This window comes from Sminthopsis crassicaudata, chromosome 2 (genome assembly GCF_048593235.1).
Source record: "Sminthopsis crassicaudata isolate SCR6 chromosome 2, ASM4859323v1, whole genome shotgun sequence".
Classification (NCBI taxonomy): domain Eukaryota; kingdom Metazoa; phylum Chordata; class Mammalia; order Dasyuromorphia; family Dasyuridae; genus Sminthopsis; species Sminthopsis crassicaudata.
In genome coordinates this window covers 452,196,160-452,212,950 of record NC_133618.1, presented here as the reverse complement: position 1 = coordinate 452,212,950, position 16,791 = coordinate 452,196,160, and the positions used below count along the sequence as shown (strand labels likewise).

The 16,791-nt window shown below is 48.9% G+C and overlaps 1 protein-coding gene and 1 long non-coding RNA gene across 4 annotated transcripts in view; one reads left to right on the top strand and one right to left on the bottom strand.

Moving 5' to 3' along the window:
• The window catches only part of HM13 (histocompatibility minor 13), a 30,922-nt gene extending 18,321 nt beyond the window's left edge, over positions 1–12,601 (top strand). For 2 of the 3 annotated variants that reach the window (XM_074292809.1, XM_074292810.1), the window contains 8 exons: positions 369–454; positions 584–709; positions 1,259–1,316; positions 2,674–2,757; positions 3,803–3,839; positions 5,355–5,457; positions 6,760–6,845; positions 12,150–12,601. In XM_074292809.1, coding sequence (XP_074148910.1) covers positions 369–454; positions 584–709; positions 1,259–1,316; positions 2,674–2,757; positions 3,803–3,839; positions 5,355–5,457; positions 6,760–6,845; positions 12,150–12,258 — 689 coding nt within the window. In that variant the 3' untranslated portion in view covers positions 12,259–12,601. Of the gene's footprint in view, positions 1–368; positions 455–583; positions 710–1,258; positions 1,317–2,673; positions 2,758–3,802; positions 3,840–5,354; positions 5,458–6,759; positions 6,846–10,902; positions 11,050–12,149 lie in introns of all 3 variants that reach the window. The other variant, XM_074292812.1, reaches the window with a different exon arrangement.
• LOC141557321 (uncharacterized) lies at positions 319–16,274 on the bottom strand. The gene is made up of 5 exons (XR_012486763.1): positions 16,233–16,274; positions 15,780–15,838; positions 15,048–15,157; positions 2,344–2,809; positions 319–805 (listed from the first exon to the last, which is right to left on the bottom strand). It is a non-coding gene; the product is annotated as an uncharacterized LOC141557321 (long non-coding RNA).
• Between the last annotated feature and the right edge of the window lie 517 nt (positions 16,275–16,791).

The following is a 16,791-nucleotide window of genomic DNA, read 5'->3' as shown; positions in this document are numbered from 1 at the left end:
TAGGAAGGTCACTTTCCTTGGTTTCTTTCTGTGGTTAATGACTGGACCACCTTAGCTTCAGTAGTGTTTGGTTCACTCACCCCTCTGATACACTCATTTTGGAATACTGGATATGATAGCTATATCACCTGAGGTTATATCTCAGGAGAAAAGAGGTTTTGCCCCTTACTTAATAAGGATGGGCTAATCCTTAAAAGGACCCAATTTCTTAACAAGCATTGCTTCTTCCTTAGTAAGATTCAGGCCCTGTAGACCTTATCATACCTCCTGTTCCCCATAAATGCCTGAAGTTCACAAACATAGACTCCAAGGAAGGGATTGGATATGACAATCTTTTTCCTCCCTTCTCCCACCCCTTGTTTCTGTAGAAATTGTCAATTATGAGTTTGACAGCAAAGATCTCGTATGCCTGACCCTGAGCAGTATCATCGGTGTTTGGTACCTGCTAAGGAAGGTGAGGGGAGGCAGGGGGTGGTCCTGGATTGTGGCAACAGCCCTTTGCCTGATGGATGGGGGGGGGGAAGGAGGAAGATGCCAGCTCTTCACCTCTTGGGTTGGGTGTGGATACATTTTTCTCCAACAGCACTGGATTGCCAACAACCTCTTTGGCCTGGCCTTCTCCCTCAATGGAGTGGAGCTCCTGCACCTCAATAATGTCAGCACAGGCTGCATCCTGCTCGGAGGCCTCTTTGTTTATGACATCTTCTGGGTGAGCTGCCCCATTCCTGGGATGGATGGGATGGATGGGTTGCAGGAGGCAGGTTGAAGTTCCCTCAGCTCTTCCTGCTTCTGGAAAGCTTGGTCCCTGTTCCACAGAAAAGTATGTCAGAGAAAGTTCTTACTGGGAAGGACCTTAGACATCATTTATGTAAATAAAAGGAGGGCTTGTTCTAGGTGACCTCTGAGGCCCCTTCCTTTTTTAGATCTGGGTTCTCATTTAGCCTAACTAAACAGGGAGAAACTGTGGATCAGAGAGGGCAAATGTGACCTTCCCAGGTTCAAAGCTAATCATTGTCAGAGCCATGACTCAAAGCAAGGCCTTCTGACACCCAGGCCAGAGCTGTGTTCCACCACTATAGTTTCTGAAAGTCAGGGTAATAATGCTAGTTAAGTGTCCTGAGCAAGGTCTGGTGGGGCAGAGGATGGAGACGAACTTCTGGGAAGTCCCAACTCCTTTATGATGCCAAAGTCATGATGAATGGGGTTTATAAGAACCTTCCTCCTTGTTTCACTGCCTCTGGGTCTCTCTTACTCCTAGGTTTTTGGCACCAATGTGATGGTAACTGTGGCCAAGTCCTTTGAGGCACCAATAAAATGTGAGTAAACCCCTGTCCAAAGAACTTCCTATATCTCCTGATCCTTGTTCTCTTTAGTGACAAGTGACATTCTCAGGACTAAATTATTCCCTACAGAGGACCCCAGCCCATCTCTGATACTAATAATACCTCACTAGGCTACAGTTGCTTATATTTTCCAAAGAACTTTTTTTATGCATTATCTCATTTTATCCTTCTCTGTCAGGGAGACAGGGTAAAGCTTATCCCCATTTTTGTTGATATGTAAATGGAGACCTATTTGAAAGAAGGAGGACCTCCTTTATCCTGTACATGCACAATTGATTTAAAATAAAAAAACCAAATGGAAAGGAGGCAAAGATAATGTTATTAGAGGAGGAAGGATGTAAACACTGCCATGGTTGGAGATGGGCACAAGCTATGGAAAGGCTGGCACTATTTAGGCCCAGAGCTCCTGCTCTGAGGGCTGTCCCAGGTATAGGCCCTTAACAGTCAGGCTCAGGGTCTAATACTTCAGAGTGCTAATGCCCTTTCTTTAGACACGTCTAGGTAAAACTATGCATGTCACCTGTGACAAAGATTTTAAGATCACAGGATCTTAGATTTTAGGGGTAGAAAGAAGCTTAGAGGTCATCTAGCCCACCTGCCCCCATGACAATTGCTACTAAAAATATTAACAATTCAAATTTACCACTTTACCAAGAATTTTTTTACAGTATCCCTGTAAAATGAGTTATGCAGCTAGAATTATACTCATTTGAATAGAAGGGATCTCAGAGTTCATCCAGTTCAATAAGGTTTTTAATAAATTAAGAAACTGAGGCTGAGAAATTAATGTAATAGTAATGATGATGATGACGATAGCTAACATTTGTAGAGAGCTTTAAGATTTACAAAGCCCGTATATGCTATTCCTATATCTGTAACAGTCCTCTAAAGTCCATTTTACATATGAGGAAAATGAGGCAAAAAGAGGATTAAGTGATTTGTCTAGGGTCATGTAGCTAGTAAAAATGTAAGGCTAGATATGGACTTGGCCCTTCCTAACTTCAAGTTCAATGTTCTTAGCCGCAGTGACACCTCCTACTCCAAGTCATGGTCCTCCGACTCCAATTCCAATGTTCTTTCCATGTCACCGTGCTGCCTCTGAAAGAAAGGAGAAAACTGGGCCTCAGACAAGCAAAATACTTTGACCAAGATGGCATAGCTGGGGCGTGAATTCAAAGCTCTTGATTCCTTGGTTAGGGGCTCTTCCTTTTTCTCAAAGTTGCTTGAACTAATCAAACATGGGAACTCCGTCATGATTGTATTTGACCCTGCTCTTTCCTTGGGGGTTTAATAGTTAAGGCCCTTCCCCCTCCTCCTTTTTTTCCTCCAGTGGTTTTCCCCCAAGACCTGCTGGAAAAGGGACTGGAGGCAGACAACTTTGCCATGCTGGGACTGGGAGACATCGTCATTCCAGGTAATACTTGTGCTTTGGGGGTGATGAGCAGTCAGTAAGAGGAGAGTCCGTCCTGAGAGAGAGGAGACAGAAACAATCTCTCTTTCCCACCAGCCCCAGTTTCTTCCTTAGACTCCTTTTTCCTAGAATTCTATAGCTCCTGACAAAACACTTTTGCCACTATTACCTTCATATTTATATGTATTTTGTGGAAGGGGTTAAACTGGCCTTTTATCTACGTTTGGCACATGAGAAGACTGAGATCCAGAGAGAGTCAACAATTTGGAGTTGGGATAAACTCCACCCCAGATTTCAGGCCCCAAGACAAGCCATCCAGTCTCTGGGTAAAAGTTTTCAGGGCTGGAACCCCCAAGCGGTCATGGAGGGAAGATGTCCTTAGAAAGTTCTTCCTCTGCATTAGGCGGGTTCGTGAGCCAGACGCGGGGCTCCAGAAAGGCGAAGTCCCCTTCTCCGGGGGCCGACCGAACTGGATCTGAGACCGCCGGGCTTGCAGCCAGCCACGGGCCCCTGCGGCTCTCCGGCAGAAAGGCCCTGTGCTCCAGAGTGCTGCAGGGGCCTCCTGGGGGGCCGGGCGCACACGCCGGACCAGGGAGCCTTGCCTGGGAAGGGACGGACACGGTCTCTGTGGCGCTCTGCAGCCTCCGAGCCCCTTCCAGCCCGTTTTCCTCTGATCCTCCTGGCGGCCCCAGGAAAGAGGAAGACTGGTGGTTATTGTCCATTTGACAAAAGAGGAAACCCGCACGGGGAAGCAGCTGTCCAGAGGCCAGGGCCAGTCCCTTCTCACAGCCAGCGCTTCTCGGAGGTGACCACCAGGTGGCGCCATCTCCACGTGCAATGCAAGGAATTCTGGTCTCTGCACGGTCTGGCCCGAAGTGTCTCTCTCAGCTCCCTCTCCCCCCCCCCCCCCCCCCACGCTTGTGCCTGGAAAAGAGGCACGTGGTTTGTTGAAGAGTCCCTGAGGAGGTTGTAGCCCGCGGTGCTCAGTGGGGTTAAGGTAGTGTGAGGGGCCAGCCCAGCCCCTCTGACTCTCCTTCTCTTTCCTTAGGTATCTTCATTGCTCTGCTTCTGCGCTTTGACATCAGGTGAGCCCGGAGAGTCAGGCAGACGAGAGAACGGAGGTTTTCTGAGCCAAAGCCACTCAGCCCCTTCCGCTCCCCGCGCCCCAGCTGCAGCCAGGGGCACTTAGGCAGCCCTGAGCCAGCTTGGGCCGAGTCAGAGGGAGAGGCTGAGGCGGGAAGAGAGAAGCGGCTGTCAGTTGGGCCAGACTGACAGCCCTGCTCTCCGGCCTCCAGCCCAGGGCGGCTTTGTCCTCAGGATGGGGGACAAGCGTTAATTTGGGTGGCCAAAGGGTCTAGAGAACCAGGAGAAGACTTTCCCCCAACCTTGACCATCACATTGTGGGCCAAGGCCAGATCGTGGTGTTGTCAGGGAGATGGGGAAAAGATTGGGTCATAAAAGGAGACGGGGAACTCTCTGATAGCTTCAGTCCCTTAACATCGAGTGACCAGTTTTAAATCACTTTATACAGAGCACTCTGCTCAGTGGTGATATAAGACACAGGGCTAGCCTTTCTGGAGCCATAGCCGTGGAAATTCAGTGCCGCAGACACTCGGTAGGTGTTTTTCAGAGAGCCCCCTGCTCTTTCACTGGAATGTCTAAAGTAATGAGTTTTGAAGCAGCCAGCGTAAGACTCAGAATTCCATTCTTATCTGTGCTGGACAGTAACCACCTTGCCGTTCATGGGCTAGAACTAAATTCAGCTCAATTCGTTGCAACAAACATTATCTACACATCTTACACATACACAGCACCGTGTTTGAGCCCGAAGATACAACAAGAAACAAAGAATATTCCCTGCCTTCATGGAAGTCACAGTCTAGGAGGAGAAAACAGCACAACATGGCAGATGTACAGGGGAGATTCTATCTGAGATCTAAAAGACTGGAGGCAAAATTCACAATAATCAGAGGAGAAAAGTTCACCCAAGAGAGGGCAGCCTAACTGGGCCTCAGAGAATGGGATTTCGGTAGCCAGAAATGGAACAAGGATGGTCCAGGAATAGGAAGAAGAAAAACAGAAGCCAAGCAAAACATGAAGTGGCGGGGGGGAAGGGAGAGACAACACAGTTTAGTTGGAAATCAACATGAAGGGGAGTAGTGGGAAATGAGACTTGAAAGATAAGTTTGTGAGGGGTATCAAATGCCAGCCTTCCAAGAGTTTGTAGACACTAAAGAATTAGGGAAGGATTTTGGGGGGGGGGATGTAGGGGAGAAGTATTTTCAGAGCTGGACTCTTAAGAGAATGACACAGGCATAGTCAATAGGACGACTAGTCAGGAAACATTCAGAAGGTTATGGTAATCCAAGGACAAGATAAGGAAGACCCTGCACAAAGGTGGAAGCCATAGAGATGAAGAAGAGTGGGGCAGGTGCTTAAGATTTGGGGGGGGGGGGAGGAAGAAAGCTTCCAAGGCAAAGGGCTCTGATTTTGTGCTTCGTAGCTTCTAGGACCTCTGAAAGTATAAGAACCAAAGAGTCACTGGAGGGAGTAGAATCAGGAAGTCCTAATGCATCTCTCCCCCTTCACTCACTCCGCAGCCTGAAGAAGAACACGCACACCTACTTCTATACCAGCTTCGTGGCCTACATCTTTGGCCTGGGTCTTACTATCTTCATTATGCACGTCTTCAAACATGCCCAGGTAAGTTGGTGAGAGCTGGCCAGGAGCTGAATCCTAACAGCCACCCACCCATCTCTTCTCCACCTCCCTCTCTGCTCCCGTTCTGCCTTCAGTCTTTGCTGGGATGGCCCAGTAAGAGAAACAGTAGGACATGACAAAAAGAGCACTGAACTTGGAGCATGAAGCCTTGGGGGAGACCTTCCTCTCTCACATATCTTGAATGGGTCACTTAACTTCTTGGCATCTCAGTTTCCTTATCTGTAAGATGGGGATAATTATACTTACAACATCTATCTCAAAGAATTGTTAGGAAGAATGTTCTTTGTAAACCTCAACACTGCAAAGAAACATCAGTGACTAATTTTAAAATCTGAAAGAGAATAAGGGGGAGGAATAACAAGAGTTGCCAGCAGATGGCACTCCTCACTCTGGCAATCGCTTCAGTGGGTAAGCCCTAATGTTAGAATCGTGATCCTGTAGGTTGGTACACATCCCTTTTGAATAAAACATCCTTCCTGAGGGGAAGAAAGGGAATAGGGGCAATGGAAAGAATGCTGGATTTGGAGTCAGAAGACCTGGGTTCAAATGTGACTCTACTACTTTTGACTTGTTACTCATTGATCAAGTCATTTCCTTTCTCAGGGCCTCAGTTTCTTACCATCCAGGGAGAATATTGGACCAATTCTTTCTTAAAATACATGACTATACATGTTTTCATTTTACAGAGGAGGAAACTGAGGCTCAAGGGTATAGGAAAATTACTTCCCAGAAGTCACATAAGTTTATCAGATCCATTACTGGAACCCAGGTCATTGCTGTCTAGATGCATATCTCTAGGAAGCTGTACAGGGTCTTCGAGCTGCAAATAGAGCATAGGTCTTTGAGCTGGAAAATACCTTCAAGGTATCCTAACCAGTGGTCATTCTACGGATGAGGAAACTGAGGCCCAGAGAGGGAAACGAATTTAATTCTCCAAATATCCAGAGATCTCATTAGTAGAGAAAAAAAAAACATGGTTTTGTAGGCTGTGTTCCCAAAGGGAGGGAAAGCTTTATAATGTTTTATAGTTTTCAAAGCACTTTCCCAAAAACATGTCTTCTAGGTAGGGGATACAGTATTATTCCCACTGAAGAGATGGGTAAACTAACTGACTGACCCATTGTCAAGTAGTTAGCATCAGAGCCAGCCTAAGTAGGTTTCTAAACATGACCCGTGGACCTTCATTCATGCAAGGCTCTCCCCCAGTTCTTAGGGAAAACCTTCTATTTCCCAGCATAACCTCCTGGAGCTGATAAAACTCTGTGCTTTCCCCCACCCCCGCAGCCGGCATTGCTCTATCTGGTCCCTGCCTGCATTGGTTTCCCCCTGCTGGTGGCGCTGGCAAAGGGAGAAGTCACGGAGATGTTCAGGTAAGGGGTTTGCCCAGCCTACCATTCCCACAGCACACAAGGCCCCAGGCGTGTTCACAGGTGCAGCCAATGGGTCCCAGGGGGATACAGAGGTTGTGGGCTGGGGGAAAGTGTTTGTACACGTCTCCCGGGAAACCACTCCCTGGCATTTTTTGCCAGTACATGGGAACTTGTCTGTGGGTTCTGGTGGCAGTTTTGCTCTGGACCCAGCCCTCCCATCCCCCAGATGGTTGGAATGGCAGTTAGCTGAACTGGGGCACATCATGGAAGGGGGGGGGGGGGAACGCAATTCTGAGAATCAAGCAGGGGCATCCCTACAAGATTTGGGCCACCTTCTTCTCTAGGTAGCGATTGTGCTCTTATAGTATATCCAGCACACAGCATCTCATACAGTGACTCTTCTGACTCCCTTGTCCATCAAGACTAAAATACATAGGACTTCTGCCACCAGGACTGGCTGGAGTGTCTTGAGAGAGCTCTGTTCTAAGCCCTCCAAAGGGCTAGGTGGCCTAGAGAAAGACCTGGGTTCAAATCTCACTTCTGATACTAGCTATGTAAACTTGGGCCTTTAGCCTCAGTTTTCTCATCTGTAAAAATAAGAGGTTTGAGCTACTTGGCCTTTTAGATCCCTTCAGACTTTAAATCTGTGATCCTCTGATCCCTCCTTCAATAGAGGCTGTTGACAGACCTATTCCCAAGGGAAGCAGTAGCAGGAGCATTAGACTGGAAGTCAAGAGACCTGGGTGCTGCTGTGTGACCTTTAGCAAAGTCCTTTTCCTCTCTGGACTCCCATTTTCTCCTTTGTAAAATAATATGGTTGACTTAGTGGTCTCTGAGGTCAGTTCTGGTTCTCACATTCTTTATTTTGTGTCCTTTGTCCTAATCTATATTTTATGATCTGTTCTAGGGCTGCCATTCTCTGAACCATGTTCTGTACTTCCTCCTGTTCCAATGCTCTTTTATTCTAAGTCTCTCTGAGTAGATGATCCCTGTGGGGGGAAAATAACTAGAAAGTAGATTTAGATCCCCTTCCTCCCCCAGATTCCAGCTACAAAGCAAGGGTCTATACCTGGCAGCTGCACACCTACATAAGGAGTGGAAAGGCTAAATAAACTCTGGGAAGACTGTCCAGGCTGGTGCTGTTCCCAGGACCACAGACTGGAGACACACTGTCCCAGGGTGGAACCACGCCCATCCACCCATAGGCTCTGCATATCTTTACAGGGCCACAAATGTCTCCCTCTGGGCTTGGCCTCTGGAATGAAGGAAGACAGAATTCTAGGAAAAACCTCCAGGAGAAGTAGGGCAGAAGTAGAGTAATTTGGAGAGTGGGATCTTCTCTTAGAAAAGGCAGAAAATAGGATCTGTCAGATCTTTTCTGTGATTGAGACTAGGTATCCTGGCTAGGCTACACTAGATTGTGGTTCTTAGTCCTTCTTAGTACCCCAAGCTGGGTACCTTAGGCTGATCACCTTCCCTCTCGACTTCCTCAATGTTCTTCTCTGTAAAACGAAGGCACTGGGCCAGGTGACGTCCCAGGCCCCTTCTAGCTCCAATAAGCTATGCTATGTTCCAAGGTCTATAGCTTATTTCTCTTAGTTCCTGACTTTTTGTGGTTTTATACATCCTAACTTATAAACAACCCAAATTGGTAACAGTACATAAATTAATCTCTTGTGCCCTTCCCTTTGTTGAGGGCCACACGTCCTACCCTCAGCACAGTCTTGCCCCTTGCTAGTGTGACTCCCTCAGTGTCTGCCCCAGAGAGCTGTTCCCTTCCCACCCCACCCCCTATCCTTCAGCCTTGTAAAGAGATGGCAGGTGGGCAGCTCTGCACCCTCAGGGACCCCCAAAATAACTCATCATGGGCAGCTGCCACCCAGGGGGGTCAGACATGGCCCATCCCTCCCCCAGCACCACCACCCGCATCCCTCCAGGTTATTGGCCAGGCCTTCACCCTGTCCCTTCCCCACCTGCTCAGCCTTTGATGTTTCTCTGGGAACCCAGTGCTGCAGGCACCGATCGTCCCGGTCCTGGCCTTCCTGTGCACCTGGGCGCCCTGAGCCGTGCTGCTGACACACCCGTGACTCATCCCACCCCCGCGCCACCCTCCCTCCCTCCCCGGAAGCCAGCAGGGCTCACGGTCACAGCCCCGTGTCTCCTGGTGGGGTGAAGGGGAGAGGGCCAGACCCCGAGGCTGGGAGAAACAGGGCCATATTGATTCCCTCTTCTCAGGCCTCCCACACCCCATCCCTTGTATGACAGGCCCTGGCATCCTCCAGGCTTTGGTTCCATTCCAAGCCCCCACCCCCTCCTGATGGCAGGCAGGTGCTAGGAGTTGTGGAGGCCAGGGCCTCACTGAGGACAGACAGACAGCCCAAGTTCATAAGAGACAAGGTCAGTCAAGAAAGCAGCAGGCTGTAGTGGAGGGCGCACCGGCTTTGGACCATGGTTTCATGGAGTGTATTAATGGCAGTAGCTTACGTTTCCATAGCATTGTAAGGTTATAAAGTGCTTTTCATCACAACCCTCTATGGTAGAGAAAACATGGTCATTATTATTATTATTGATGATGTTCAACTCCTATTTTTGCAAAATCAAAAACTAATGTAGAGCTGGAATTTTAATCCAAGTCCCTCATTTTACAGAGGAAATGGGGAAGCTAAAAAGGTTCAATCTCTTAAATCAGCAAATATATACCCCATGCTATCAGCACTGATTCCTGGCTTCAAAGAACATGGTGTGGAGTCCTTGCTCTGCCCCTGCCCATCCTCTGTGAAACTAAGGCAGCTGGCAGCTCAATGAAAAATGCTCTGCACCTAGAGTCAGAAAGACCCGAGTTCAAATCCAGCCTCAGACACTTGGCAGCTTAATGTGGTCTCAGGCAAGTTATTTAACCTCTGCCTGCCCCAGTTTCCTTATCTCTGATATGGGGACAATAATAGCACCCACTTCCCAGGGTTTAGTACGGATCAAATTCAGTAGATAAAATGTATCTTAGGTCCTTTGAAAACTTAAGGCTCTAAATAAATAGTAGCCATTCTTGGGCCTGTCATCCATCACTTCCCCTCTTAGGACCTGGGCTTCCTTTCTGTAAAATGTAGATAAAAGATCTCTGAGATCCTTTGCAATTCTTGATTCTCTGCTAAGACAGCTCATTTCTAGAGCTGTTTAGATGCTCATAGGGTAGGAGGGGGAGAGGAAGCCAGGGAATAGGAAAAATGGAGACCATGGACAGCAGGTGCTTAAATTAAAAACCTGCTAGAAGCCGCCCCCCCCCCCCAATATCTCACTTGTAGGGATTACATAAGACTATTTTCCAGCAGAGTGTGCACATGTGCGTGCATACACACACACACACACACACACACACACACACACACACACACACACACGAGAATCTTGCTTAGTTCTTCCCCAGTCCCCAGGGGCCTGAGTAATGTAGTGGAAGATCAACAGATTTGAAGTTAAGACCATCTGAACTTCAGTTTCCTCATTTTGAAGCATAAAAGCTGTACTGAAAATTCTCTGAGGTCCCATCAGATTGAAGTCTTTTAACCCTCTCCCACTGCCCAAAATCTTCTTAGAGCCCAGACTGTGGCGGTCCCCATGCTTCCTGGCCCATTGTCAGGCTATTAATAACATGCAGCGCCTCCAGAGGCTGGCTGTCCACCCTTGGCTGTGCCTGGAGGAAGCAAGTAGTACCTGCAGCCTTTTGAAAGGGAACTGAGTAGAAAAGCAAAACTATTCTGCCTTTCTCTCAAAATCCTCTCCTGTCATTCTCCTTGGTTTCTCTCCCTGCTTCTCTTCTCTCCTTCCTCAACTCCCACCCCCATCCCCTTTTTGAAAAGTCTCCCTTGGCTCTTCTCCTGAATTCTGGTCCCAGCTTTGCCACTGACTTGCTATATGACTTTGGGCAAATCCCCTCCTTTCTCCTGTTTCCCCATCTATAAAACAACGGTGTTGTACTTAAATGGTCAGTAAGATCCTTTACAGCTCTAAGATTCTGTGATTCCTCCTCTTTTCCCTCCCTTCTTCCTCTCTGTCTTTCCTGCAGCTATGAATCTTCTGCTGAAATCTTGCCACACACTCCGCGGCTTACCCACTTCCCCACTGTCTCGGGCTCACCCGCCAGCCTTGCGGATTCCATGCAACAGAAAGCGGCCTGCCCCCGCCGCCGCCGGCCACACAGCCCCAGCGCCCTGTAGCCCCCAGCGTTCTTTCTCCCCCCGTTTCCCCTCTGCTCTGTCAGGTAGGGCATCCTATTCTCTGCCTTCCTTTCCCCTTTCTCCCTCAAGCCGGCCACCGCCACCCCCACCCCTACCCCTGCGAGCCTTTGGCTCCTCGTTCCTTTCTCTCTGGGGCACCAGTTAGTGGTGGAATGTCAGCCCCAAAATGGCTTGTCCAATTTCAGCCTTAGAGACAGCCTTAGATCCCAGGAGGAGCAGGTCTTTCCTTTCCTTTGCCTCGTCCATAACCCTAGATTCCAACCTGAGCCTCTCTTCCATCTTTCTGGTGAGCTGGCCATCTTGAACTGGGCAAACACCTCTCTAGGATCTCTGAACACCTTGCAGACCTCAGTTCCTCCCATAGGGCAGGTGTGAAGGGGGCTGCAGTAGAATCATTCTCCACATTGGAGAGATGGCTGATCCAAAGTGAGCTGATCACACAGTGGATCTGGGGAGCAAGAGGCAGGAGTCCCGTACCCTCTCTGGGGGGCTTGATGTTTCCCCTTGTACCCCTGGGATGAGGGGAGAGAAATTTATGTCACCCGAGGCAGCATCAAGCCGAGGGTTAGGCACAACTGTGAGTCTGCTTGATCTGGGGTTGTCTGAGCTTTATTTGCTGCCAAAGAGAATTGAGGAGGTAAAGTTTTAGGGGACATGACAGTGTGAAAGCTCTCCTTGCTCTGCCACTTATTAGCAATGTAACCTTGGGCAAGCCATTTAACCACTAGCCTCAGTTTGCCCTATCTATAAATCTACTAGGTAAGACTTACCCCCTCTAAAATTCCTTCCAGCCCTAAATCCTGTGGCTATGGAAACTAACATGGAGGAAATAAGACTCAGCTTTGGACTGAGGAGGAGGGGGGTCCCTGAACCTCGTCCTTTCTATGCTTTGAGACCAGAGCCGGGGGTGTCTCCCACTGGGCAAGAGAGGGGTTGGGGCTGCCAAGTGTGAAACCAGAAGAATGGAGGCTCAGACCCGGTCCTGGTGAAAAAGCCTGTTCCTGGGGAGAGTGGGAAGATGATGGTGGCCTTTTCTGATCCAACATTTCTCCTCTCCCCTCTCTCCGGCCTCCAGCTACGAGGAGACAAACGAGAAGGAGAAGGAGTCAGCCAGGGAGTGCAAAGAGGGAGCGCCGCCGTCATCATCATCATCATCCTCTGAGACGGAAAAGAAGGAGCAGTAAGGGTGGGCTTGGAGTCAGGTGGAGTGGGGGGGCTCCTGCCACCAGGGCAGGAGCTGGGGGAGAGACAACAGCCCTGCAGAGCCAGGCGGTGATGCTCCGGCTTAGGCTGCCCTGCTGGGGCCAGGCCTCTCCTCTCCCTTCTCCCTCCCAAGCCCAGTCTTGGATTTTTCTCTTTGTTTATGGTTGTGTACTTCTTGCGTGCTCCCTCCCCAGCACTGGGTAAAGAAACCCCAACTACCTTTTGTGGGGAGGGTGACAGGGTGGTGAGAGGGCCTGGTTTTTAAATTTTTTGTATTACCGTGAACTCCTCTCTCACACATTAAAAGTCTTGTGTCAAGTGAAAGTGAGGACAAGGGAGCAGTCTCTGTCTCCTCTTCGCCCTAGGCCTTGGGGAGAGACATCAGAGGTGGAAGCCCCTTGACCCCCCCAATGCCTTGTCTCGTGAACCCCTGCTGGGTATTGATTTACATTGCTCTTTTCTGGGAGCTTAGGAGGCAGCCCTACCTCTGGACAAGCTCAGACCCAGGAAATGGCCCCCATTTCTTTCCCTGGCCTTGGCACAAAATTCGAGGCAGAGAGTATCTGAAAGGTACAAGAAAATGTGGTTTAGTTTGTAGAGGGATTCCAGGTAGCAGCAGAATTTCTTGCCAGCCTGCCTTCCCTTGAGATAGAATTCAGCAAGCCTCCTCCAGCCTCTGTCTTTTCTTTTCCAACTATATTGAGGTAAAGGTGGGAAGGGGGTTGGAGGGAACTAGGCCAAATTAGCTCAGAGTATATATGTGGTGATATACAACCTTCCTTCCATTACACACTAAGAAAGAAAAGGTGGGAGGACAGGCCTAATTTGCCTTGTGAGAGCTCTATTTTTTAGCTCCAGGCCCTAGAACCTCCCAATGTAGGACTAGCTTCATTTGGAGGTAGGAAGCTGTGTCTAGTCAGAAGGTAGAGGGGCTTGGGTACATGATCCATTATTCCTTAAGCACCTTCCCTTTTTCATACAATCCTCTTCTAACTCTGAGTCCCAGGAGGGTTTGGGGGGTGGGGGGCCATGATTGCCATCATAGGAAGAAGGACATACATTTTTCTGGGGAATTGCAGAGTTGAAGGTATCAGCTCAATACAAAAAGGAATTTGAACTGTTTCAGAAAAAAAAAATAAAGTGACTGCTGGCTGTCTTTGAAAGGAATGAGCAAGCTTCTTGGTAGTAGAGGTGTTCAGGTAGGACCCAAGTGACCACTTGGGAATACTGTGAAGGACTTTCCTGCTTAAGGAGGGGTGGGATTAGAGATCTCTCCTACTAGTCTCTGATTTTGTGAATCTTCCAAACTAAAACCCAAACTAAGCAGGGCTTCTCTTTAGTCATAAGGCCCCAGCACTTAGCCATGACTAAGAAGGCCAAGGTCTTGAGTTTATGAGCTTTGCTTTGAACTAAGGCCCCTAACTTTGACCTTGGACAGCTACTTTTGAGAGGGAGCTCTTGAATAAATAAGGGGGTTTGGATGAGAATAGCTTATCCCCACTATTAGAAAAGTAATACCTCAGGTCTGCCTTCCAGGTGGCAAGTCAGAATCTTCCACAACGAATACATTCTTTTATGTTACGTGCTGCCCTCATTGGGACCCACAGCCATTCTGATTTTCTCAGATAGAAACCAGGGAGCCCCAGCTGGACTCCAGACAAGGACTGCCCTACCCCAACCAAGGACATAGACACAGACTGTCCTTGGAAGTCAGGGATCCCACTTGACATTCGCTCAGCTCTGCTCTGCCCTGCCCACCCTGCAGCTGGGTGCTGATTTGGAGATGACTCAGAAGCAGTCAGTGTATCATAGGGCTTGCTTCCTGAACAGCAGGAAGGAGGAGCTACCACTGGGTGGGGATGGCCCACAGGTCCCTCAGCCCCAGGCATCAACCACAGGGCCAGAGAAAGTGCCTGGCCCTGGAGAAGGTGTCCAAGGAGGCCAGTGAGAGGACGCAGCCAAGTGGTTGGAAGGTGTCAAATTAATTCCTGGATTTCAATAATAGAATTTAAAGCCTCAAGGATGGACCTCAGAGATGACCTAGTAATTAGGTGTCTAAGAGAAAGTTAGGAAGTCTTCCAGAGAGAAAATAGGACTTTAAGATCACAATGAATAAGTGGGAAAATCTTCTGTTACCCAGTTCTCTGCTGGGCCACCTAACCCTGTTGAGCCAAATAGCCAGTCCCCTTTCTACCACCATTTCTCTGCTGAGAGAATGAGAGGAATGCTTGCCACTGACTGGTGTGGTCAGACTATTTTCCTGTGCCTCTGAAAGACCTTAAGCAATGAGGTATAAAAGTACAAGGACCTACTCTAGAGTCTCCAGAATTTCACTCCCAGCTTTCCTTTCCCTAAACCCCCACAGTTTCTAAAGGCAACACATGAGGCTTTGAGATCTTCCCACACCTCTCTCCCCCTTACCCCCCACAACCCACCCCCACCCCTCACAAACTGTAAGTGTGTACACACACACACACACACACACACACACACACACACGAAAATTCAAAGATAATCATCTGAAATCCTCACTAGATACCCTTAGTTCAGCAACTCTCATCCCAGCACTCAAAAGAGGGAAAAGATGGGGAAAGGAATTTGGCCAAAAAGCTGAGCCTATGTCCCTAACAACTTGGGAGAAGGAAATCCATGGGCTCCTGGTATACTGATGGTAAAGAGCAGTTGTTGGAGGATTGGCACTAAAAATGTGGATTCCATGGATGGGAGTGAGCAGCTCTCAATGTGGACCATGGGGAGAGCTCATACTTACCTCATTCTTATCCTCCTTCCTGGCATGACCTCTTCCCATTGAGGTGACACTAGCTGATCCTTCAGAGGGGCCATATCTTAGGATTACAACCAACAGATCCAGAACAAGACCTTAAAGATAGCAAAAAGGAGACCCTGAGTTGTATCTGTGAAGCCTGGATGAAATAATGACTGGGAGGGATCCTGTGTGATAGTCTGTGAATTTTGGGAAGTTGCCTCCAGAGGAGTACTAGGTCAAGTTACTGGTTTGTGAGTTCCAGATATGGGGGTAGCCAGGAGGGACCCAGAGGCGTCACCTAGGAATGCTATAGTATTAAGCCAGCCCCTGGGACAGGGCCTTTTTCTGTTTGTATGCCCAGTACCTAGGTGCTTTACATGCTGATTGTACTATATTTCCTCTGCCCACCAGCTCTCCTGAAGTCTATGACCAGAACTTCACTGGACTTTGGGAGCCTGGAATGGTGTAAGATCATTGGACTGAGTCAGAGACCTGGGGTCAGTCTGACAAGCGTTTTTTGAATGTCTGCCATGTGCCAAGCACTGTTTTAGCCCCTAGGAGTACAAATACGACAACTAAACAGTCCCTGCGCCTTCTAGGAGCAGCTCTTCTCCTGGATTCATGACCTAGTTTGTGACTAAGTCACTTGCCCTCTTTGGGCCTCAGATTCTTTGTCCATAAAGTCGGAGGGTTGGACTAGTTGGTCTCTGAGGTCCCTGCCAACCTGGCCCCTACCTTCGACCATCCTGTTGGTTCGTGCCAAGTTGTAGAATCTGTTGGCCAGGAATGACAAACTGTGGAGTGAGAGGAACAACGTTAACATTGGGCTCCTGTCTCCGAGGAGGTAGATAAGAAAAGAAGCCAGACCCCCAACAAATCCCCAGCCTCCATTCCCCACCCCCACTCCATCAGCAGCCCCCCAAGATCCCTCAGTCTGCCAGAACAAACATTCAGCAGAGAGTGTTTGCTGCCTTGGCAGCTTGGCCTGGCTCTGGCTGTCCATCCACAAAAGCCGTATTGAAACAGCTCTGCCCCACGCCGGCTGCGGCTGCTCTAAGTGGCGCCTCGCATTCTGCCATCTAATGACCCCTTGCAGCCTCCCCCAGATGTTTTCTATGACTTCCAGCCCAGCTTCCAGCGGGCCTGTCCGCAGGAACAAGGGAGGCCACTTTAATTCTAATTAAATACCTCCAGCTAAGCAAACAGTGTGGAGCAGGGCAGGCCAGGCCCAGCCTGGAAGCCCAGCCCACAGAGTCTCTGAGTCTAGACTCCAGATGTGATTTCACCAGCCTCCAATGTCCCATGGAAAAATGACACTCAGGCCAGGAAGGGCCATAAACGCGGAGGAAGATGGGAAGGGAAGGGGGGAAGGCTGGAGAGAGGAGCCGTGACCTAGAGCAGCAAGCTTAGGATGCTGAGTGGCCTTTTAAAGTTCTCTTTTAGATCACCAGGCCTAGGGATGGGATACAGATTATAGGGGATCTAAGCACCCCCATCTCTATTAGCTCCTCAGGGCTTAGGATACATTTGGGATAGAGGTTATTTTTAGGAATGTTCAGCCATAACTTCCCCCTATTCCTCCACTCCATGGCAGGCTGAGTCAAGGAAAAAGGTCATGACACTGCCTTCTGATAGCCCTGTGGGTAAATGCCGTAACATCTCTGGGCCTCCTCATTTTCCTTTTCTATAAAATAGGAATAAGGCTTGTCTAGTCTCCCTTATAAGGTTGTTGGGGAGAAAAATGCTT